General features: G+C 40.3%; 1 protein-coding gene across 2 annotated transcripts in view; it reads right to left on the bottom strand.

Moving 5' to 3' along the window:
• tenm2a (teneurin transmembrane protein 2a) overlaps nucleotides 1-24,004 on the bottom strand; it is a 797,630-nt gene that overhangs the window by 152,193 nt on the left and 621,433 nt on the right. Inside the window, exon 7 of one of the 2 annotated variants that reach the window (XM_060836884.1) lies at nucleotides 3,344-3,537. In XM_060836884.1, coding sequence (XP_060692867.1) covers nucleotides 3,344-3,537 — 194 coding nt within the window. Of the gene's footprint in view, nucleotides 1-3,343; nucleotides 3,550-24,004 lie in introns of both variants that reach the window. The other variant, XM_060836885.1, reaches the window with a different exon arrangement.

The following is a 24,004-nucleotide window of genomic DNA, read 5'->3' on the forward strand; positions in this document are numbered from 1 at the left end:
AATTGCCATGTAGTAGATAGAGATGAAAACGCTGTAGACTGCAGAAGGTATCAAAGGACTTGGCAGATGGGAAAACTGGCAAACCAGAGAAGTGGGGAGAACAAGAAAGATATAATAAATGGTAATATTATTAAAAGCATTTAAGAATAAAGAGAATTTTGATTTCATGTCCACTATATCATGACAGCAGATCATAACTGGATTTTTACAGACTTGTAATAAGAATGTCTTTGTTTAACAAGAGAGGACATCTTGCCACAGATGTACATTCAGCAGCTGGTTAGTAAAGCCCTGAGAGAAACCATTGAATATCACATCTGAAAAGATATCAAGGGAACTTTAAACTGCAAACTTTTAAGGGGAGAGATGCAATTCAATAGAAACTAAACTGTGATCATCATTGACTATAGACATAATGAGTGCTGACCATCCTTTCAGCACAACCCATCTCCTGTGCATTATGTTCTGAACTGCAGACATGTTTCTCTTTTACCTTTCCATGAATACACAAAAAAAAGGATTAAACTCAATTGCAACCAATAGTTGTGGTGTTACAGTGTGGGCTAGTACGATGTGAAGGTCACAGCTTGAGAACAGCCATTAGAAACCCTATGCTGAAGGTAATGAAAGAATCTCTTGCTCGGAGCGCTGAATTTACAGTTTTAATCTGCATGCAGGTGTCACATTTTATTGCCTTTTCTTAGCAGCTAATAAACTCATCCAAACTTAAACTCACTGAAATATGCTTAATTTGGCTCCTTTTAAACCAAATACATTTGGATTGGGAGAAGTTAACCATGAGAGAAGGGATCCTCTTTAAATTAACCTCATTGTAACTAATCCAGAGAGGGGTGTTGCATTAAGAAGTGGACCTAGCTCCTACCTTATCACCTGAGAATACAGCCACTTGGGGTATGCCATTTGGAATCATAACAGGGTGGGGACTCTTACCTGGGAACTGGTTGTGATTTCGAACATGCCTGAATGTAGCAGGACAGAAGGATTACGTAGTCAAGAGGCATTCCTATGTATATACTCCATGCATTGACTTTGCCTATACCAGCCCTATAACCCTAACAGAACTGTGCACTGTCCACATCTAGCCTCTAGCCCCAGAAGTTTCTCGTCCCACTCTTAGCTCGGCCCTCTGTTGCCCAGGATCAACATCCAGAATTCCTTCCCTGAACCTCCCTGCCTCTCCACTTTTCTTTCCTCCTTTAGAATGTTCCTTCAGACTTATATCTGACCAGGCTTTTATAGCTCACTGTCAGATTTTGATAATATTCCTATGAGTCTTGGGACCATTAAAAATGTTACCATTCAGATACAATTGTTATTTGGCAGCAGACAAATATCCACATAGATTCTGAAATGTAACTGTCTCATTATTGCTTTATGGGTAGAGATCCTTGCAAGCATTGATTATTTGATGGAGTTGGTTTAATAGAAATTTAAGGATTAAGAGAATAAATTTCAGTCCTTCATTTTGTTTACATTTTCTCAGCTGAACCATGATTTGTTAGGCTATCACTCCTGATCATTGGAACTGCATGTTCTGATATTGTATTTGCTCAAAATTGGGTTCAGCAATGATGGTTGTTAATGCTCACTATCCAGGAATGCATTCACACATGGAGAATATCAACTCAAGGCATCAGCGGAGTTCTATGAGAAGTGGATCTGTACCTCAGCATGAATTAGTGCTTTGTTGAAGTGTGGAACATAGAAGGTAATCATTGGCTTAGACATTTAAAAAAAGGCTTGCTAACCTAATTTTCCAAAAAAATTGTGAACAGCCACAACTAAAAACAAATTATCTGGTTATTATCACACGAGTATTTGTGGGAGTTAACAAACACAAAAATTGCTGGAATGACTCAGCAGGTCTGGCCGTGTCTATGAAGAGAAATCAGCATTAACAGTTTGGGTCCATGGACTTTTCCTCAGAACGATTTTTGTGGGACCTTGCTCTGCATGAATTGACTGCTCTGTTTTCAATATTACAACAGTGACTGTATGTTAAAAATTCTTCCTTAGCTGCAGGGTGTTTTGAATGTCCTGAGGCCAAGCAGGATGTTATGTTAATGCAGCTCTTTTTAAAAATTATAAATAGTATTAAGACTTTCTATTACTTTGAACTGCTACCTTTTTTATGCTGCCCAACCAAATTTACAAATTTCTCCTTGGGTTGATGTCCCCACTATGTTAGAATATCCACAAGGGGAACCCCATTGATATCCAAATCTCCCGAATTAAAAGCTGTGACATTTTTAAGCAAATGACTGTATTTATAACAGTTTTCAGGATTGCGATTCTGTGGGTGCAGAAGAGAAAGACTTTATTTAAATGTAATGAGTAGTCCTGTCAGATCCCATTTATTGAGTCCAATACTCTCTGATTTGCAGCTTCTGCCATGCTTTCATGCAATTATGTCAGAATATCACACTAAATGGCAACTCTTTTCCTTTCTAAAGTTGTAGAACGGAGTGACAGAAATGACTGTTAGTCCTAACCTTGTGCTGACAGAGTGCATCAGCTTCCATTTGTCATGTGTCAGACAGCAAACGTCCTCCTGACTATTGTTTCCATAACAGCAAGCAACAGCCTCATAACAATCCCAATGGCTACAAACCTTCTCCTCATCAGTGCCCCTGTATCAAGTGCTCCTTATAACTGTCCTACTAGCAATCAGTGCATTCCTGATCATTACTTCCAAGCAGAAGGAGTCTTATAATAGTCCTGAGTAGCAAAGATGCTCTTCCCCTCACCAAGATCAGCAAACTCCTGTTCATTATTATCCACACAGCAATCACACTTCCTCTAACTGTCCTGAGAACAGCAGGCATGCTGCTCTTCATTATTCCCACAATTGCTTTGATCTGCATCATATGCCCTCAGCAATTGTGTTCTTCATCATAGTCTTCAATTGCAAATGAGTTCCTCCTCATTGTTTCCAATGCAGTTAATGCACTTCTTTCCATTCTACTGAGATGAGTAGGCATCCTCTTTCCATTGTCCTCATAGCAGCAAGTACATTCCTCACTGTAATCTTTATTCTCATCAATACCATCTTTATTATTGTTCTCAGAGGTATAAGCTTGTTTTTCACGACGGTTCCAAAATTAGCAAGTGCATTCGTCACCATTGTCCCAAGAACAACAAGCATGCTTCTCACCACTGCTTGCACAGCATGGAATGCACTTCCCACTACTGTTTCCTCGTTAATACCCACTTTCATTATTTAGGCCTGTCATCATCAATTTACAAATTTCAGTAACAATTCTTCAAAACTAAGAGAATCAATTGCAATATGAGACTTTGACACTTTCATTGCCATGTTTACCTGAGTGTGTGAAGGACGAAGACCTTTCCGTATGTATAAGCCAAAAAGTGCATCCTTTCCCAGAGAGACATTAAACTTGACAAATTGTGGCCGCTCTATGTATAACTGTGATCTCCAGAAGACTCCTGGAGGTACTTCCTGTGACACTCTTCGACCAATATCAACGTCTCCCAAATCAATGCTGCTGTTTTTCACTGTAGTTGTTCCTATAACAACATAAAATGAGAAATCAACTAACAGGTTAACAGTGAAAGAATAATGAACTGCAAATGAAGAACAATCACCATTGTTTTTACTCATTCTATGACAATGAAAGAACAAATTTGTTTCCTGTATTATCCTGACCTTCCTCTTTACTGGCAAAGCAAAGCACAAGATGATTCCAATCAGAATGGGAAAATCTATTGCAGTGAAGTGACTTCCAGCTCTATTTTCAACAAATGGGGCTGAGGGGCAAAAATAGTTTGCAAATAGCATTGAAATTGGGAACTACTTGTGTAGCATATGCATTTTCCCTTTGAACTAAATTAGGAGGAAAAGGAGGAGTTTTAACAGGTTTCAATGGAGTGTCGGAGGCTGAGGGGTGACCTTATAGACGTTTAAAAAATCATGTGGGGCATGGTAAGGTGAATACCCAAAGTCTTTTTCCCAGGGTAGGAGAGTCCAAGACTAGATGGCATAGGTTTAAGATGAGATGGAAAAGATTTGCAAGGGACCTGAGGGGCAACTTGACTCAGAGGAATGAACTGCCAGAGGAGATGGTGTAGGCGGATACAATTACAATATTTAAAAGGCATTTGGATGGGTATGGAATAGAAAAGGTTTAGAGGGATATGGGCTAAAGGCTTGCAAAGGGGCAAGAGATCAGTTTAGGATATCTCATCGGTATGGACAAGTTGGACCAAAGGGTTTGTTTCTGTGTTGTATTATGCTAGGATTCTATAAGGAGCTAATCCACATTTTTGTGTTTGAGGGGACAGGTATTTATCTAACCCACCTGGTGCAAAACTAATGAGATTGATTAAGTTGGCCTTTCGTTTTACTCTGATATTTTGTTTTTTTTTAACCTCTTTCAGTATGTTTCACATCCTGCCAGTCTGACCTAAACAAGTGGGTTAGGTTAGAATAAACCCCATAAGGTGAGGTATTATGAAAAAGCACTGAAGGAACTATTGTAATCTGCTTGAGAAATATGAAGTACATTCCTGAAGAAAACATGTCAGGGTGCTAGAAGAAGAAAGGAAGGAAGGGTTAAGATTAGTTCCCTGTTATTTTAGATTTGAAAGGTGATTATCTATTGACGACATATGTTTGTCATTCTGTTCCAGTCTGGTCTAAACCAGACAGAGTAAAAATCACCCCTCACTCTCGGCTAGAATGGTCCCAAGTGAGATATGTTTGCTGAAATCTGGTGTGTAAGACACAGTACAAAGGTGCCATTAAGATTTAAGCCTCTCTCAGCTACTGCATGGGAAGGTGATGTTGGAATGGAAATATCACGTCTTTACGCTTGAGTCAATCTTCAGGTAGATAATTGAAGCATACTGCAGAAGGAAACTTTATCCTATATCCTATCTATTTTTGAACTGCAAGGGCTGAATCTTTCAAGATTTTTGGCAAAGTGTGAGCTGTGGCAAGCTTGTGGAATGATTCTTGTTGTGAGGCAGAGTCCTGTTTCTCATTGTATCTTACCAAACTTGCCACATTCACTGATGTTTGGCAGGCCGCAGGCTTTCGGAGACTAGGCCCCTGTTCAGGGCCAACTGGAGATGACTCTGTGGCATCGGCAATAAGGGATATGATCCAGATGTACAAGGAACAGCGGCAGATGGGTGTATAGAAGGCATGCCTCTCACAGCTGAGAAACTAGAGGGATGCAGGGCAGTGCCTTGATTCACTGCCTGTTATTTACCTGACTCTGCAGCAATGCAGCCAGTCCTGTGACTGTCTGTTGACGAGGCAGTGGATGTTGTGAAGAGAAAGGCTCAGCATTCTTAGGGACTGGAGGAGAGTCGACAACACCTCCACTCTACTGCCCTATGTATTGGTCCTCAGGGCTGGGACAGGCCAAGAGTGGGAAGGGGAGTCTTGAGCCCAGTCCAGGTGCCTGCTGCCCACAAGGTGACAGGCTGGTTCCACACGGTACCCAGCCAGAGGAAAAGCATGCACAGCTACCTCCACAGTCTCCACTCAGGGGTCTGTCTGCAGAGGTGGCTGGAGCCTTCCTCCTTCACCCTGGTTGCCTCCTTCAGAGCCTGGGAAGTTCAACTTGCACCCTCAGCCTGTTCAGCTCAGCCGGACACAAGTTAACACTCTGATGGGGCCCAATGTCACCATCTCCTTTCCAGGTGAGGCCAAGTCAGTGCACATGTGGCTACTTCTTCCACCTGCTTCATCCAGACTCCTTTCTCCTTAATTCCTGTAAACAAAGGTGATGGGATGACTGTGGCTCACTGGCCTACCAGTGCAGCTGTCACCTGTCCATGCCTCCAGCTGGTGGACAAGCAGGTGTCCAAGTGTGAGAGTCCTCCTCACAGACTGGTATGTATGGTGACAACGGACTGACTGTGGCCCATTCTCTGCAGCACAGAGGCGCCCACTGCACAATTCCACCCCAACTGGATGGTTGACCAGACCTGAAACCCAGGATTGGTATGCGAGGCTACCCTTGGCTAACCATGCTGGGAAGCCTGATGCTTGGGTGCCCTTTGGATTTCACTGTAGACTAGACCTCCAACTCCCCTAAGATTTTCAGACATGTTGCATTACTTTGATACAGATGCCAGGTGCTAGGTGCAAATGCTGAGAACTGCTAGACTGACATGCTACACTGACATAAGGCAAGATGCACAGACCATAGACTGAGGAATTCTGCACATCATGGCCAAGTGTCTGGTTGTGTGACTGTGCCACGTGCCAGTGTAAGTTCCAGCAGGTCAAGGTGTGACATGCCTGTTGTAGACATGTCCAGAGTAGGTGAATGCATACTGAGAGAGCAAAGGAGCAGTCTTGATAGGCAGCATGGTCCACACCATGTGATGGGTTCCTTTCCCTGCATGGTACCAGTACCCAATGCTTGTTACCAGTGTGTCCTAGACCAGTCTGCCCTGAGAGTGCAGTGCCAGCGCATTGATGATGAGATTTGAACAGATGATTAGATTCCCTACAGTATGGAAATAGGCCCTTTGCCCCAACAAGTCCACACTGACCGTCCAAAGACTAACCCACCCAGACCCATTTCCCTCTGATGAATGCACCTAACACTAGAGGCAATTGTTTTTTTAGCATGGCCAATTCACCTGCCCTGCACATCTTTGGACTGTGGAAGGAAACTGGAGCACCTGAAGGAAACCAACACAGACACGGTGAGAATGCGCAAACTCCGCACAGACAGTTGCCAGAGGCTGGAATTGAACCTAGGACCTTGGTGCTGTGAGGATGTGGTGCTAACCACTGAGCCACCTTCCAGAAAGTGGAGTATCAATGTCTGTGGCAGAATGGTAAGAATGGTGGTGCTGGTGGATCAAGTGGTGAGTTGAACCTGCCAATGAGCCGTTCTGGTTGGTAAGGTTGGGCTATTTACAAGGTATTTAACAAGCAATAATGAGCATCAGTTGAGAACTTGCCACTGCAGGCAAGAACCTCACCCATGTAGCATGAGAAAATCAAAGAAGAAATGACAAGATGTTTTCGGATTCAGGATTCACCTCACCAAATATTTTGCCTGATTCTATGACTTATCTTGCACTAATCACTGCTCAGAGCCTGGTAAGATTCCACCCCAAGTGTTTGATGCAAATGACTAGTGGTCAAATATTCCATTTTATAAAAACGAAGCCTCATTTCCAAACGATCTGGATAGTGAAGAAAATCAGCAGACGAGAGAAAAAAATGTTAGATGAAATAATGATAAAATGGACATCAGTGACTGTCACATCTAAACCTAATGAGATTTGCAGGCCGTCTTTGGAAGTGGCTGTTCCCAGGTTTTCTGGGCAGTCGGCTTGCTGGAACTCTCCTCTTTGTGGCACGAGTACTTTCAAACTGAGAAGGCAGAATATTGCAAAAGAGAATGGAGCTGAGGAGAAATCATTTTGTACAGCTCGACCTTTCTTATTGCCAGATGTTGTTGGGTGAGCATCAGCTTCAGGCTGGTAATTGTAGAGTGGAGTAAGTGTAATTCCCTGATACGTATTTAGCGAGTCATGAAGTGTTTTTTTGTGACTCGCTGTATGTTTGTTTAATTGCTTGTTCAGCCTTTTAGCCTCCACAATGGCACAAACTGCAATGAGATAACCCGACCAATGGTGATGAGCATCAGCATTATGCCACAAACATTTTTGACCTAAAATGTGCATTTTAAAATTTAATAATTACTTTATGGCACATTTTCCCTGCACAAGATACATTCTACTCTGCTTTACCTGCTTGGAGTCATAGAGATGTACAGCATGGAAACAGAACCTTCGGTCCAACCCGTCTATGCCGACTAGATATCCCAACCCAATCTAGTCCCACCTGCCAACACCCGGCCCATATCCCTCCAAACCCTTCCTATTCATATACCCATCTAAATGCCTCTTAAATGTTGCAATTGTACCAGCCTCCACCACATTCTCTGGCAGCTCATTCCACACACGTACCACCTTCTGCGTGAAAAAGTTGCCCCTTAGGTCTCTTTCATATCTTTCCCCTCTCACCCTAAACCTATGCCCTCTAGTTCTGGACTCCACAACCCCAGGGAAAATACTTTGTCTATTTATCCTATCCATGCCTCTCATAATTTTGTAAACCTCTATAAGGTCACCCCTCAGCCTCTGACGCTCCAGGGAAAACAGCCCCAGCCTTTTCAGCCTCTCCCTGTAGCTCAGATCGTCCAACGCTGGCAACATCCTTGTAAATCTTTTCTGAACCCTTTCAAGTTTCACAACATCTTTCCGATAGAAAGGAGTTTTCTTATTTCTTCTGTTTCTTATTTCGAAGTGCTCTGACGAAAGGATTTCATTTTCTTAAAAAAAAACTAGGGATACATCTTTTATTTCATTCCTCAATTGTCCTGACCTCTGACTGTTATCTTGTTGCTTGCAGTTAAATATTAAAGAGACACTTGATGAATAATTTCATTTTGATTGGCAGGAGAGACCAGGAACTGCTTCAATTCCACACCATTTTCCAAAGCACATTTACAGAGAGAATGACTTGTACAGCTGTGTGCTGCTACAGCAGCCACGCTTCCCTCGGGCTAGTCAGACAGTGCCACTGATTCCTCTTAAATTAGTGCAGCTCGATCAATTGCTTTAACCAGACATCAATCTAGACTAAGCTTTGGGACAGAGTTACTCCAGGAATGCTGCGATCCTTTGACCAATTTGCAATAAAGTTCTGCAAAAATGTAGAACACATTCCGCACAACTGTTTTTAAACTGCCTTTACAAATGTCTGTGAGTTGAAGCACACAAAGCAGAGGTATTTCACAATAACCTGCTAGGGGACTCGGTGCAGGAGAAAAGGAGTGGAACTGGGCAGAGGGAAAGGCAATAGAGTTGGTCAATATTCAGACAATTTGCTGTGTAGAGGAACCATCTAAAGGGATATAAAGTGCTGATTTTGGAAGGAAAGAACAAAGCCTCCTTCTTACTGACTTTGGCATCTGAGGTGTGTAACTTGATTTATAAGCACCCTTTTTTTCTGGATCTACCTCAGGGAAAGGTACACCAGATAAGGTGATTTTTCTCTGTGTTAGGGAAGGTAGATGTTGGCGCAGGAAGGGATTTGGCCTGTGATCACTAGAAACATATTGTAAGTAGGTAGACAGGCCCTGAGGCAGGATAGTTAGAATATTGCGTGCAATTCTGGTCTCCTTCCTATCGGAAGGATGTTGTGAAACTTGAAATGGTTCAGAAACGATTTACAAGGTTGGAGGATTTGAGCTGTAGCGAGAGGCTGAATAGACTGGGCTGTTTTCCCTGGAGCGTCGAAGGCTGAGGGGTGATCTTATAGAGGTTTATAAAATCATGAGGGGCATGGATAGGGTAAATAGACAAGGTCTTTTCCCTGGGGTGGGGGTTGGTCCAGAACTAGAGGCCATTGGTTTAGTGTGAGAGGTGAAAGATATAAAAGGGACCTACAAAGCAACTTTTTCACACAGAGGGTGGTGCGTGTATGGAATGAGCTGCCAGAGGAAGTAGTGGAGGCTGGTACAATTGCAACATTTAAAAGGGATCTGGATGGGTATATGAACAGGAAGGGTTTAGAGGAATATGGGTCAAGTGCTGACAAATGGGACTAGATTAGGTTAGGATATTTGGTCAGCATAGATGAATTGGATCCAAGTATCAGTTTTTGTGCTGTAAATCTCTATGACTCAATGACTCTATGAGTGCCTTGGTACTTTGGAACTTTGCCCCAGTTGTTTTAGAAGCTGTTAGAACCTCTAGCTTTCTCCCTTCACCACCCACATTCACCCTATGACCCTTCACAACCTCATGTAATCACACACTCTCTTGAACTCCTCAAACCCTGACACATAACGAGCACCATCCCCCACCACCTCTATGGTCATTCATCCATGGCAGGTTTGAGCTATAGGTAGAGGCTGAATAGGCTGGGGCTATTTTCCCTGGTGCATCGAAGGCTGAGGAGTGACCTTAGAGGGGTTTGTAAAAACATGAGGGGGATGGATAGGGTGAACAGCCAAGGTCTTTTTCCCCAGGGTAGGCGAATCCAAAACTAGAGGGCATAGGTCTAAGGTGAGAGGGGAAAGATTTAAAAAGGACCTGAGGGGTAGCATTTTTGTGCAGAGGGTGGTGCGTGTATGGAATGAGCTGCCAGAAGAAATGGTAGAGGCTGGCACAATTACAACATTTAAAAGGCATCTGGAAGGGTACATGAATAGGAAGGGTTGAGAGGGATATGCACCAACTGCTGGCAAATGGGACTAGGTCAGATTGAGATGTCTGGTCAGCGTGGACCAGTTAGACTCAAAGGTTTGTTTCAGTGGTATATGACTCTATGACAGACTTCTGGAAACATGTGCAGGTTAAAAACATACTTTAAACAATCTACTTAAGCTCTTAATCTTACACATTTGATAGTGTATGAAACTGCTCATTCATAAAAGCTACCCAAGCTTTTAAATATCCTTAAATGGCTAATCTCTTATTAAAACAATTAACACTCCATTCAGAAAAAAAATGTTATTTATTCCTTTGTTTGTCCAATTGCTCTTCTCTCTCTCTCTCTTTGGGCTGTATCCCCACCTATTATTCACTCCTCATCCTCTCACCCCACTCTGTCTTCTGCACATAAGTTGACATTTTCTTAGCTACCATCAGTTCCGAGGAAGGGTCACAATCCAAAATATTAACTTTGATTTCGCTCCACAGATGATGCCAGATCTGCCGAGCTTTTCCAGCAATTTCTATTTTAAATCTCTATTCAGACTCTACAAAGTCAGATAATCCTATAATTGCCTCTTTAAGCTGTCAATCAAACTGTGAACTCAGAATCCCCTGCTGAGATATGTTTAGCTTTGAAACACTGCCAAGCATTCATAAAGACATAAGAGTAGCCCTCCCAAACATGCCAATAAAGAGCTTGAATGAAACTGCATGATCATTTATTACCTTTCTCCCCTAATCAAGGCCTATCAGTTTAGCAGAAGGATTTAAAAAAACCTCCTTACTGACATCTCTTTGCTATCATATATAAAGTTTAAACTGCAGGGTATTTATCTGAAATTAATTTATGAAAGTTACACATACTTTATTCATCCTTCAAAGGCCTTTACTTGTACTCCATCATTTATGTCTCCTACGTTATTGATTAAGGGCCTTGACACATCAAAATGGGGTTTATTTGAACTCAGCACCGGCACCATGAACATTGGTAAGTCTGCCTGATCCAAGTAATTAAGAAAGCTACATCAAATGATGCAATGGGTCAAAATGAGCTCTGTATTATCTAATAGAGTGGGGACTGCATGTACTGACACAGAACTCCATTCCCAACTTGACTACCTCACCCCAGATGAAGGTTTTGTCATAGCAACATGTATATTTCTCTGTTGGTTTCAAATTTCTATGTTGCTATGCAACGTCATAAAGTCAATCAGTTGGAAGTAATTCCCCGGGCTCTAACAGTGAAATCCTGTAGAGTTAGGGCTTCCTGAAAGCAAATAAAGAATACAGCTATTAAAAGTAGTATGTGGTGCTTAAGGAAGTTGAGGGATTTCATGGCTAAACCATAGAGAATGTCCCTCAAACCATGTTTACAAAATTTTTTAAATGAGTTGTCAACAAGTTTTTCTTATTATTGTATGGAGTATGATGAATATCTGTGAGTGATTTACAGACTGTAATTTAATCGCGGGACTCAGGTGGTCTCTAAGCTAAGTAATGAATACCTGGGAATGAATCCAAGGCAGCCTTTCACTGGAAGGGTTCATGTTACATTACAAACCACTTGAGTAAAGTTTGAGTGGATCATAGCACTGATCTGAACCACAAACCGAGATGCAGTATTTAAATTCGTTCGCGTGGCATGTTTTTTTTAAACACTGTAATACCGTCTGCAGTGAACTGTTCAAAGATTAACAAATTGAAAGTAATTACACAAATTTATTGAGAAGCAATCAACAGCTTATTACTAGGCGATAATAAGATCAATATGTTTTGGAGGAGGAATAATGAGTACGTGGATGTGAGCTTGGGATCTAATTGAGAATCCTATATCGGGATTACATAGCATCTTAAAATTATTCTTTCAATCACCAATTTTACCCTTGCCCTTCTGAAATTGATGCTTAAGACATCTGACATCTCACAGGTGGCTACTATGTATTTGTCAATGGTAGCACTGAGAGTGAATGGTAGTTTTTACTTCAATGTTCTTTACCTAATAGAATCTAGCAGCAGTAGGCAGTTAAAATAGAGTGACATTCCTGTTAGCCTTCTGCCACTAGCCGATAGCTATGATTTTAAATTGCAGGCCTTCAGGACACTCACATAGAATCACCAGTAGATTTTTTTTTAACTCCTCTGACTGGGCTCAAGTGATGATGTTGCTTTTAATTTTAAATTTTAAAATCGAAACATGGATCAAAGACTTTTGAATTCTCCACTGCACTAGGAAAAAAAGACAAGTCTCTCCCACACTCAACAAAATATCTGACTTCCATTTCAAGCATGTACCATGGTGCCAGGCACCAATCAGTTTGGGCACTCCCAGAGGAGATCTTTTATCATCCAAAATCCCACTGCTGCCCAAAGGCTACATAGCCTTTGCCTGTAGGCTTGGACACAAGACCTAAGCGATAAAGGCTTCTATTTGCTTTCTGCAAACCGCATTATCTTTGGGATTAACCCTGGCACTTACATAGCGTTTATAGCTCAGCTATTCACTGGGAAACATGCTGATGTATTGGGAAGTGCTACAAATCATTCTTAATGAGAACAGTGCTATCCCTGATTTGATAAATACTGGGATGTCTACTACCCTACATATGTCACTTTTCCAAAATGCACGCGTCACCTCATTATCGCCTAAATTCATGTATAAATTATTGACTCGCTAGTGCTCGATGATACATACATACATATACACAGATGAAATGATTTGATTACTCAAAATGAAAAAAATGATAACTTGTATTTTTTTTACTACATTTTATGCCTTTAGGTCATCCCAAACTCCTTTCCAGCTAATGAATTGAATTTGAAGTATACACAGGAATATGGGAAAATAAGTAAGACATTCAGCTGGTCAAGCATGTCTCAAAATGTTATTTGATTTTGGCTCATGCCCAGCTAATCTCTCATTCAATATTGGCAAGGTGAACATCATTGTTTTTGGTCCAAACTCTGTTCCCTAGCTCTTGACTCCATTTCTTTTCTTGGCAACAGTCTGGGATTAAGTCAATCTGATTGCAATCTTGGTCTCATACTTTTTCCCAAGATGAGCCTCTGATCTCATCTCCATCACTATAACTGTCAATTTCCACCTCCATAATATTACCTGGCTTTGCCTCAGTCTCTGCTCATCTGTTTCTGAAGCTTTATTTCATTACCTTCATTACCTCTAGATTTGACTATTGCAACGTACTTCTAACAGACCTCCCATATTGTACCCTCTGTAAACTTAAGTTCATCCAGAATTTTGTTGTCTATATCTTACTTCATAGCTAGTCCTGTTCCCCTTTCACCCTTTTGCTTGGTGCCATAGTTTGGTTCCCAGTCACAGTGTCTCAACATTAACATCCTCATCCTTGTTTTCAAATCTTTCCATTGTCTTTCCTTTCTTTTTTCCTACATCTGTAATATTCTCCAGCCTCAAAACTCTGCATGATTTGCACTGCTCTCATTATGGCATTTTCTGCCTTCCTTATTTTCAATGCTCTATGACTGATTACCCGTGCCTTCAGTACCTAGGCCCCAAGCTTTGGAATTTCCTTCCTCCACCTCTCTATTTGACTTTACACTTTTAAGACATTTCTTAAAATTTACCTCTTTGAGCAAAACCTCATATTTTTCCTGATGTGGCTAAGTATTATAATTACTTCTGTGTAGCAATTTGCAATAATGTTTTCCCTTCAAGGTGATATATCAACTGAAGTTGTTGTTATTTACCTGCATTTGCTCCATACCCTTTGATACCATTGCCTCATAAAAGGATATCAATTTCAGTCTCAAATATTCTAATGAACCCAGCACCAATATCCTTTTGGGGGTGAGGCTTCCAGATTTCCAATAATCTTTATGTGAAAAGGCACAGCCCAACTTGTATCCTCATTAGTTTGACTTAATAGTGAAATTCTATTCCTTTGTTCACCATTGCCTCAGCAAAGGAGTTTTGTTGCATTCCTTTGTATCTACCTTGTGAAAATGTTTTAAACATCTTATCCTTACATCTATCATACTTGCATAGATGGAGAATCACTATTATATAGTGAATAAGAGAAATTGAAGGTTAAATAGTCTGACAAAACCACGTATGAACCTCCAGCTCATCTCAACTGTTGTTCCCTATCGTTGACTCACTTCCCAGTGAGAGATTGCATGAGAATCATGCTAAAGGCACATTCCATCATCGATAGCTGAAATAAAAGCCCCATTACTGTTTTGGAATCACAATTTTCACAAAGCTAGCCCACATAACTAATGGAAGACATATGACATTTACTTCCTAAAGTGTTCTCTTGCTTTCTCTCCATGAAAGACAATGAAAAGGAGTAACATTCCTAGATGTCTGCAATGGATTCTGGCAGATAGGAAGCAGTGTTAAAGCACTGGGAGCAGACTAGGTGGGTGTATGTAGGGGGGAGAAGATTTGAGGCCAAATAGGGAATTTAAGAAACCATTCCGACTTGTCAAACAATTCCAGTTTACAGCCTTTGACAAACTGGATTTGCACACAAATGGGCCTGATGGGACTGTAGCACCTGTCAGTACATTCCATATTTATGATGCAAAATGATGTGCACAGGAGATTGAGATGCTATTATTTTAGCATTATCGATAAATGATCACAGTTTATCACCGGGAAGATGTGTGTGATATCTATATCTGGTGGAGTCTTAACACTTCTCAAAGACTTTAAAATAATTCAGGCTGCCTGTCAATTTGCCCAGATAGTAAATCTTCACAGACTACCCAAAGAAATCCTTCAATTTAGTTCTCCTCATGTTGGACATGTAACAAAGTAACAGCCAAGCAGTCACTGTCAGGGAAAACTGTCCATCTCTTTGGTTGATTGTGGTCGAAATGTGCAGGCGTGTCACAAGAGTTGGGCAATGATTTATTCAAACAGTGTGAATTCTGGCTGGCTTTTTCTCAACCACAGTTGTGATGTTGTGGAGGATATAGGATGTCCTTCATATGGACAGCACAATAAGAAATGACAACTCCCCCTCATTTCATATTGATTCAGACCAAATAGTCCTACAATTTATTCCTGAAGTATAGGCTCAGATTTCTTGCATCTAGGAGCATTGGATGTGCTGGGAGTGGAGAATGCAGAAAAATTGAGTAGGGAAGATTGAACACCAGTAAGGAATCAAGCTCAGCATTTCTAAATAACTTTCCTTTATATAAAAGGTGTGTGCATCTCCTTTACTTTTTTTTGCTGCATCCAGGTAATGCAGAAACTCGATGACTTTTAATTCATCCAAGCACAGAACAACACAGTCACTACATTGACCTAGATAGCAGTAACAAAGAGAGCTAACAAAGAGAGTACAATGCTAAAAACACACTTGCTGCATAGCCCTGGGTAATATTGAATATTGGTCACATTCACTACATCCTTTTCGAACATCCCCAATGTTACTCACCAGTATTGCATATTTCTGATTAAGTAATGATACTTTGGAAGTGTGAGAGCATGTGTATGAGCCATTCTTGGATAAGCTGCTGGGCATCCAATAAAAAATGCTTAGGGAGAACATTTGTTTTAAAGTTGGAGACAAAAGCAGCCAGTTTAATATTTTTGTTCAAGCAGCCTCTTTAACTGTTCATTCAGTGACCGGAAGGAAACAGTTAATAGAACACTGTTTATTTACAACTAATTCTAAAAGGTGCTGTTGCCTCTAGATACGATTTGGCAGGGGATTAACAAAATTGTGTGTGGAATATTAAAATCTAGATACCTGGGGGAAGTGTTATAATTATATCAGAAGTATATGGTGAGTTCATGGAAAATTATAAAATCAAAGATAAAGGGAAAATAGGATTGAAGGTTAGTGACAGACCTGATTGTTATCAGAAAATAAAAGGAAGGGGCAGAATGTGTGAATGTCATATTGTATCAAGGAAACATGTAATTGTTGAAAATTAGTTAATAGAACAAACTTAAAGGCTTGTATCTTAATGTATGAACCATTCAGAATAAAGCAGATAAACTAACTGATGGCATACATCAAGGTAAATGAATATCATCTCGTCGCCATTAGAGGATCATGGTTACAAGGAAAGCAAAACTGACAAGTTAACATTTCAGGGATATTTGACCTTTCAGAGGGACAGGAGGGATAGAAAAGGCAGTAAGGTAGCACTATTAATAACGGATGAAATTATGACAGTTGTGAGAGATGATCTAGGCTAAGATGATGTAGAATCCGTCTGGGCGGAGGTTTAAAAAAAAACAGCAAGGGAAAGAAGATATTACTAAGAGTAGTGTCCAGACCCTCCGAATAGTAGCCATTCTGTGGGGTTGGATATATAGGAGCATGTAAAAAGAATAGAGCAATAGTTATGGATGAGTTTAAGCTTCATGTTGATTGTGTTGGAAAGGTTAGCTTCGACGATGAATTCAGAGAATGTATTAGGGATAGTTTCCAAGAGCAGTATGACTTGGAGCCAAACAAGGAACAGACTGTCTTGGATCTGGTATTGGGTAATGATGAAGGTTTAATAAATGGTCTCAGAGTAAAAAGATACCTGAGGGAATAGTGATCATAACGTGATAGAATTTAATATTCATTCAAGAATAAGAAACTTGTGTTGGAACAACTGTGTTTAACTTAAATAAAGGGAATTACAATGAAATGAGGATAGAATTAGCTAAAATAAACCGATAGATGATCACGAACGATAGTAAGCAAGCAATGCCAAACATGTAAGGAGGTAATTCATGACCTTCAGTCAAAAATTCCCCCTGACTGGGATGTAAGATTGTAAAAGAGGGATAAACCAAAGAAGTTAAGGAGTCCACTAAGTTGAAAGAAAAAGCATAGGAGGAGGATAAAGTCCATAGTTCCAAAAGTTGGGATAATTTCAAACTCGAGCAAAGGAGGACTCAAAAGATAATAAGGACGGAGAAAATAAACTGTGAGGGTGAACAAGTGAGGAATGTAAAAACTGATAATAACTGCTTTTTTATAAATATAAAAAGAAAGGGAGAGTAATATTGACTCCTTAGAAAATGAATCTGGAATTAATATTTTGGGGAACAAGGAAATGGCACAGGAATTAAACTGATATTTTTCTTTAGTCTTTACGATGGAAGATATTTTAAACATCAATACTGAAGGATATAGTGGAGGAATTAAGTACAATCACCATGACTGAAGATGTAGTATTAGACAAACTAATTGAGCTAAAGGCAGATTAGCATCACGTCTTTTGTTGGAAAAGTATTGGAATCAAACAAATTTTAAGGAAGCAATAGCAGAACTTGTGGAAAGTCATAACCTAGCCAAGTGAATCAGCATGGTTTCATGGAAGGGAAATCACATCTGACTAATGTTTCAGAGCATTTCAAAGAAGCCTCAACTAGGTTAGATACAGGGCAACTAGTAGATATGTGGGATTTGGACTTTCAGAAAGTATTCAGCAAGGTACCCCATAGAAGGTTAAATTGTAAGATAAGAGCCTACATTGTTGGAGGTAGTATATTGGCATCGATAGAGAATTTGCCCATGGGCAGGAAATAGCGAGTGGGAATAAGACATACATTTTCAGGTTGATGACTTGTGACCAGTGGTGTTCCATAGGAGTCAGTGCTGGGACCACAACTGTTTATAATAAATATTAATGACCTCGAGGAAGGAAGTGAATGTACTGTTGCCAAATTTGCAGACAATACAAAAATAGAGGGAAAGATAGGTGACAGAGAGATATTGACAGGTTAAGTTAATGAGCAATAAGTTGGAAAATGGTGTATGATGTATGACTATGTGAGGTTGTTCATTGCGGACGGAGACGAAAAGAAGAAAACATTATTTAAGTAGAGAAGAAAGCTATAGAAAACTACATCACAAAGGGACTTGGAGGGACTTGTGGACAAAACACTGAAAGCTAATACATAGGTGCAGCAGGTAATCTGGAAGACAAGTGGAATGTTGGCCTTTTTTCAATGGTTTGGAGTGTAAAAATATGGAAATTTACTGCAACTGTACAAGGTGCTGGTGACACCACATCTGGAGTCCTGTTAGCAGTTTTGGTCCCTCCATTTAATGAAAGATATTGTTTCATTGGAGGCAGTTCAGAGAAGATTCACTTGCATGATCCTTGGTATTGAATACCTCTTTAATGAGCAAACGTTAATCAGATTAGGATTGTTCTTACTGGAGTTTAGAAGGATGAGAGGTGATTTCATTGAAACATAGAGTTCATAAGGGACTTCACAGGATAAATGCTGAGAGGATATTTCCCCTCATGGGAAAAGTCTAGGACCCGACGGCACAGTCTCAGAATAAAGGGGTGCAATTTAAGACTGAGATGAGGAATGTTCTCACTTAAAGGTTTATGAATCTTTAGAACTCCTTGCCAGAGAGAGTTGTGGAGCAGAGTTCTTGTATATAATTAAGTCTGAAATAGATAGATAAACAGTTAGCCTTCCCGATGATCACCCTAGTTCCTCCATTACAATTCAAACTTCACAAATTGGAACTTCACAAAGTGTTCACTGGCTGTGAAGGGCTTTGACAGACCTCATGTAAATGTACGTTTTTCTTTTTGCATGTGAGGTTTGAGTGATAATGGTCTGTTGGATACATGCGCACACTGAGGCAAAAGGAGCTGTCACTATGATTGAATTATATTGTGGCAAATCATTAATGTCATCAGGTACGAAGGGGAGACAAGAAAATACTGCCTGCAATGTTGTAGGCCAGTTCTGGTAAATCAGTGTTCTCTACTTCATAAAATCCTTGAATAATCCAGCAATAGGCAAAGCTCTGTATCCCACATCATTACTGACATTATTTGCATCATCCTTGAGGAAGCATAGAACATGAAAATTATACCAGCTTTGTTTAAATTTAAAATGCAGCATATCATATACACATTAAATATATGCCTCAAACTTGCAAATGCACCAGTTTTGCAAGGAAGAGAATCAAGTTGCCAGGACTCTGAAAAGTGTCGGGCGAGGATAGATCGGCTGTGACATTAACTTCTTTTGCTTGATTACGTTCCCGTGAAGTGCCTTGTGATATTTTATGATGTTAAAAGCCTTCTATAAATGCAAGTTGTGGTTATGGATTCAAGTGCACAGCAAGAAGATTTGAGATTGGTACAACTATTGCACTCATGCACCACTTGTATAAGAGTCGTCTGATTAAGGTTGCTGTGCCTGTCTGTGGGTATTGAGTAGAATCAGAGACATTTCAGCACCAGAGGAAGCCCCTTTCAGCAGAATGAATACAACTGCTTCATTCCCAGCACAGGTTTTGTTCCTGCTCTCAGCTACCAAGCTCTGTTGTTCTGCTGGGTTACAGAAGTAAAGGCTGTGTAATACCAAAAGGCCCCACTTTTCCACATGTACAGGAGTTGACATCTATGATTTGTACAGTACCAAATGTGAATGCTCTTTATCCATTGTATTCTGTGCATGCAGAGTTAGCATTCTGATAAGCACAAGTGAAAGAGTGGCAGAAACTGATGGGGCTGAACTGTCAGTCAGTTCCTCGCTTGTTAATTGTACTGCCCTCATGATATTTTCAAGTCAGCAAATTTTGAAGCACCATCCCTGCATTGAAGAGCTCAAGGATTACTACAAAAGGAATTGAGCTTTCTGTCTCACACAATACCAGGAAGAAATGCAAACAAATTAATGTATCCAACAATATTTCAGATACTTAATACATAGACACCAGAACACAGTGATAGATAAGCAGAACATTTCACACTTAACCCTTTCACCTGGGGAGTTGTGATTGCACACAATCTTTCAGCATGGCACTAGGCACTTAATGCTGTCTTCCGTCTGTTAGTTATTGAGAAGTTTTGCTTTGTAATTTGCTAAAAATTAATTAACGCACATCATTTAACTCACAAAACAATAACAGTTGTGACATTTTACTGTTGGAATGAAAGCTGGCAAAGATGACGTACTGCTCCTTGTTAAGTTGGCCTTTAAGGAGTTCCTTAACTGGACTTTTCAGCAGTGATTGACTAGAGTCCAGACATTTTCACTTTCTGAGAGGGGTTGGATTGTAGAAACAGGGTCACACTTCACACTTCATTCCCTTAACTCAAACTGAACTTTCCTTATGGCATTAATGATAATAAATTTTCCAACTTTCAGTCACAGTGTAAGAAGTAATTTTGTGGTTAAAATGGAATGGGGAATGTGTTCTCAGCACCTTTCACAGGTTCAGAAGCATGGCAGATGAAAGGTCAATTTTACAAACAATAGGGAGAAAAGCAAAAAAAATGACCTTGATCAGAAAGAAAAACATTTCTTCATAAAAATATCTTTTCATCAGAACCCAAATGGCAGCCCTTCATCCTGAAGCATTTACTGTGTTCATCTCTCCACAGATGCTGTCTGATCCGCTGCACTTCCAGCATCTTTCTGTTTTTATTTCAGAATTCCTGCTTCTGCAGTGCTTTATATTTAATTTCACAGACCGTATGTCATGCTGTGAAAAGCTTTGTTTAAAGTTAAAGGCTCTGCACCTTGTGCTTCCTCAGAAAGCAATCTTAAGTTTTCTTCACAGAAAGCAGAGAGAGAACCGTGCGTCAAAGGTATTTGCAGCGCAATGCGAACTGCTTTATTGTGGGCCAGTGCCATCAGCATCTGATGGCCAGGGCTGGACGCAGTCAGTACCAACTCCAAGGTAAAGACATTTCTTTTTTAAATCCAGTGCTCCTGCCTCCTGCTGTTCTTGACTGAATTACCTTGAGGCTGTCACCAGTTGCAGGAGAACCTGCAGTCAGTTGCCGTGGGCACTCGAACAGGTCACGTGCAGTAGAAAGCCAGCTACTGCCGTGTTGACAGCTGTCAGTGGCAGCCATTATCCAGCTGCCAACAGACCAAGGTCAAACCCCATTACTAACCTCAGTACAATTCTCCAGGACAGCCTTCAGTCCCCCTTGACATTGCCAATCAACTTCTAGTAGCATATTTGAGTGAACAAGGACTTGGCTTGCTTGTTGGTTGTTTTATTTACATCGAAGCATGCAGTGCATAAGGAGACAATTTGACCCACCTCATCTGTGCTAACTTTTTGTAAATGCCATCCAGTCCTCATCTATAGCCCTACAATTGCTTTCTCTTTCAAGTATTTCTACAATTTTCTTCTGGAAACAATACTTCTGTCAGCTTTTGCCACCCTGCATCTAATCCATTCCATATCAAAGAAACATCTTCTTATTTCCTCTCTGTCATTTTGGCTAATTATCTTAAATTATTGCCTTCCCATTGCCTCTGCCTATGCGTTTCCACTTTGTGTGTATGTCATTTATCAATATGCTCCTGGAAACTAACATTTACATTTCTTCCACAAGTGTCTATCCTCACCTTTTCAGAAGGACGTACTCCTTGGCTATAAACTCATTGATAGAACAATTATTCCTAATATGGAGTGGAGGAAGGCATTTGGAAGGTTGTTCAGAAACAAAGAAATCAATAATGACTCACTTACAAAAATGAATCAGCAAACAAGTCAGCTGTAACTTCATTCATCTCCATGTGTAGGCTGTCATAGGCATTCCAATGGTAGAAGCTCTTAGGAGTTCAACTCGCACTTTTAATGTGCAACTGGACCAATGGCTGCTGTAAACAATTGATCTAGAGTGTGGTAGCAGCACTGAGCTGAGGCCGAGTAACAGGGATGAAATCAATATGACCTTGTGTTTTACATTAAGGGCCCTTAATGAAGTCAAAATTCCCAAGATACATTGCAACAGCACAACCTAATAGGTTAAAGAAGAAGACATTAATACAGGTGGAGTCAGTTTTACAAATGAATTTCAAATAGGTGAGAGAAGGAAGGAGATTTTGCGAGGGAATTCCAGAACCTAGGACACAGATAGTTGAATGTATAGGTTTGGGTGCAGGGTGGGTGAGGGGTCAGAGGTGAAGGAATGCAGGGCTCTTTACGGTTTGTCAGGCTGGAGGAGGAAAGAGAAGTGGGGAAGAGGGAGCTTGTGGCGGGAGCCGAACATGAGCTGCAGAATTTTAAAATTGAGGAGTCAGTGGACAGATAGAAGGCACAAAGCACAAAGGTGAAGGGTTAAGGGGACTTGATGAGTTATAATAAGGCAAACTGAGTTTTGGATGAGATTCATTTTCTGCGAGTTGGAAGATGGCTGACTAATTAGGAACAGCAGTAAAATCACAAAGTCTGGAAGGAATAATAGTGTGGATGAGGATTTTGGCAGCAAAAGGGTGGGGGTAGGACTGGTGGTGGGACTTGTGTAAAATCTGCATACATTTAAATGAAGGAAAACCTACCAAGGGTGAGATTTTCAGGGAGTCAAATGGAGTCCACAGACCTTTTAAAATGGCAGGCAGGGCTAAATACAGAAATGCCCTCCCCCCCCCCCACTACAGCCAGATCCATTTTTTTGTTAACACAGGGTTTACATGACTCACACAAGATGGAACTCCAAATTTAGCAGGGCCCCTTCAACTTAGGATTGCATTCAAACACACCCCATTTTTTTACTATTACAAGGACTTTAAATCATAGTATGACCATCACAAATTGATGGAGTACATGTGAATGGTCTGTTTAAGAGTCATGATTTGAATTTTTTTTCAATCCCCACACATGAAACTGGAAAAAAATATAAGCTCAACTATCAGTCAGGGTTAAAAAAATAAAACTCTGCTGGATTGCTTTGATTGACAGGCCATCAGGTACAGCTGAGAAAAAGGTATGTGTCATACAGTCATGCAGTTTCAATAGAGTTTTTCATTGACATTTCGCCGAGGTGTGACATTATGTTGTTATGAATGCTCGGTTAAGTTTCAAAAGTTACAATTATTTCAACAGGGCATCTGAGTTCACAGTTTAACTGACAGTTTAAAGAAGCTATTTAAAGATCAACTGTCTTTGATGTAGTGTCTGAATAGAAATCAGTTTGTTTATGTACCTTGAATATGGCCATTTCTTTACTGGGAACAAACATTTAATGGAATTTATCAACCACAATACTCACCAAGGCCAAAAAAATGAACTTCAAAGTTTCAATATATACGTATAACATTGGAACACAGGAGTTTGATATTATTTATGATATATTAATGTTGAAAATATTAGTTTCAAAAGACATTGTTTTCTTAAGAGAGGAGATTGTGCTTGAAAAGGCTGAAGATCTGGGACCAAGTAGCTTGCCAGGAAACACTGTTTGACAGAAAAAGAAATTGAAATGGAACTGGCAGTGCAGCACTAACTAAAAGAGTTAAATGCAGCATGAGTCTTAACAGGATTCCCTGATTTTGTACAACCAAAAACATTTAATTAAGCCTGTTCTTGTGTGGAGTATAAAATGTTAGAACAGATCTCAGATAATTACATGTTTAAGGGAACACAATTTCCGCTCCTTCCTAGCTTCACAATCGCCAGCTGCACTAGTAACTACTTTATTAGAATTTTAAAAGAAATATTTAGAACAATTAAAACAAATACATGAATAAATAAGAGGTTGCTGACAATGGAGGGCTGTGATGTTTTCAGGCCTGAGAAACAAAATCCTCATTTATTGATTTTATGTTTTAATTTGTGTTAAGAGGGGGCCTGGGAAAGTAGAACACCAGGAGGCACAGAAACAACAGCTGGAATGATAGCACACTCTCTGATGTTACAGCTCCAATTTGGCTAATACTGTTCCTTTCAATTGCAAGGCACACAGACTTGCTTTCTACTGCACAATGTTGTCTTATCCACATCCAGAGAACTGGAAATTGATACTTCCACTCTCTTCAAAATCA

Source organism: Hemiscyllium ocellatum, chromosome 16, assembly GCF_020745735.1.
Source record: "Hemiscyllium ocellatum isolate sHemOce1 chromosome 16, sHemOce1.pat.X.cur, whole genome shotgun sequence".
In the NCBI taxonomy this organism is placed as follows: Eukaryota; Metazoa; Chordata; class Chondrichthyes; order Orectolobiformes; family Hemiscylliidae; genus Hemiscyllium; species Hemiscyllium ocellatum.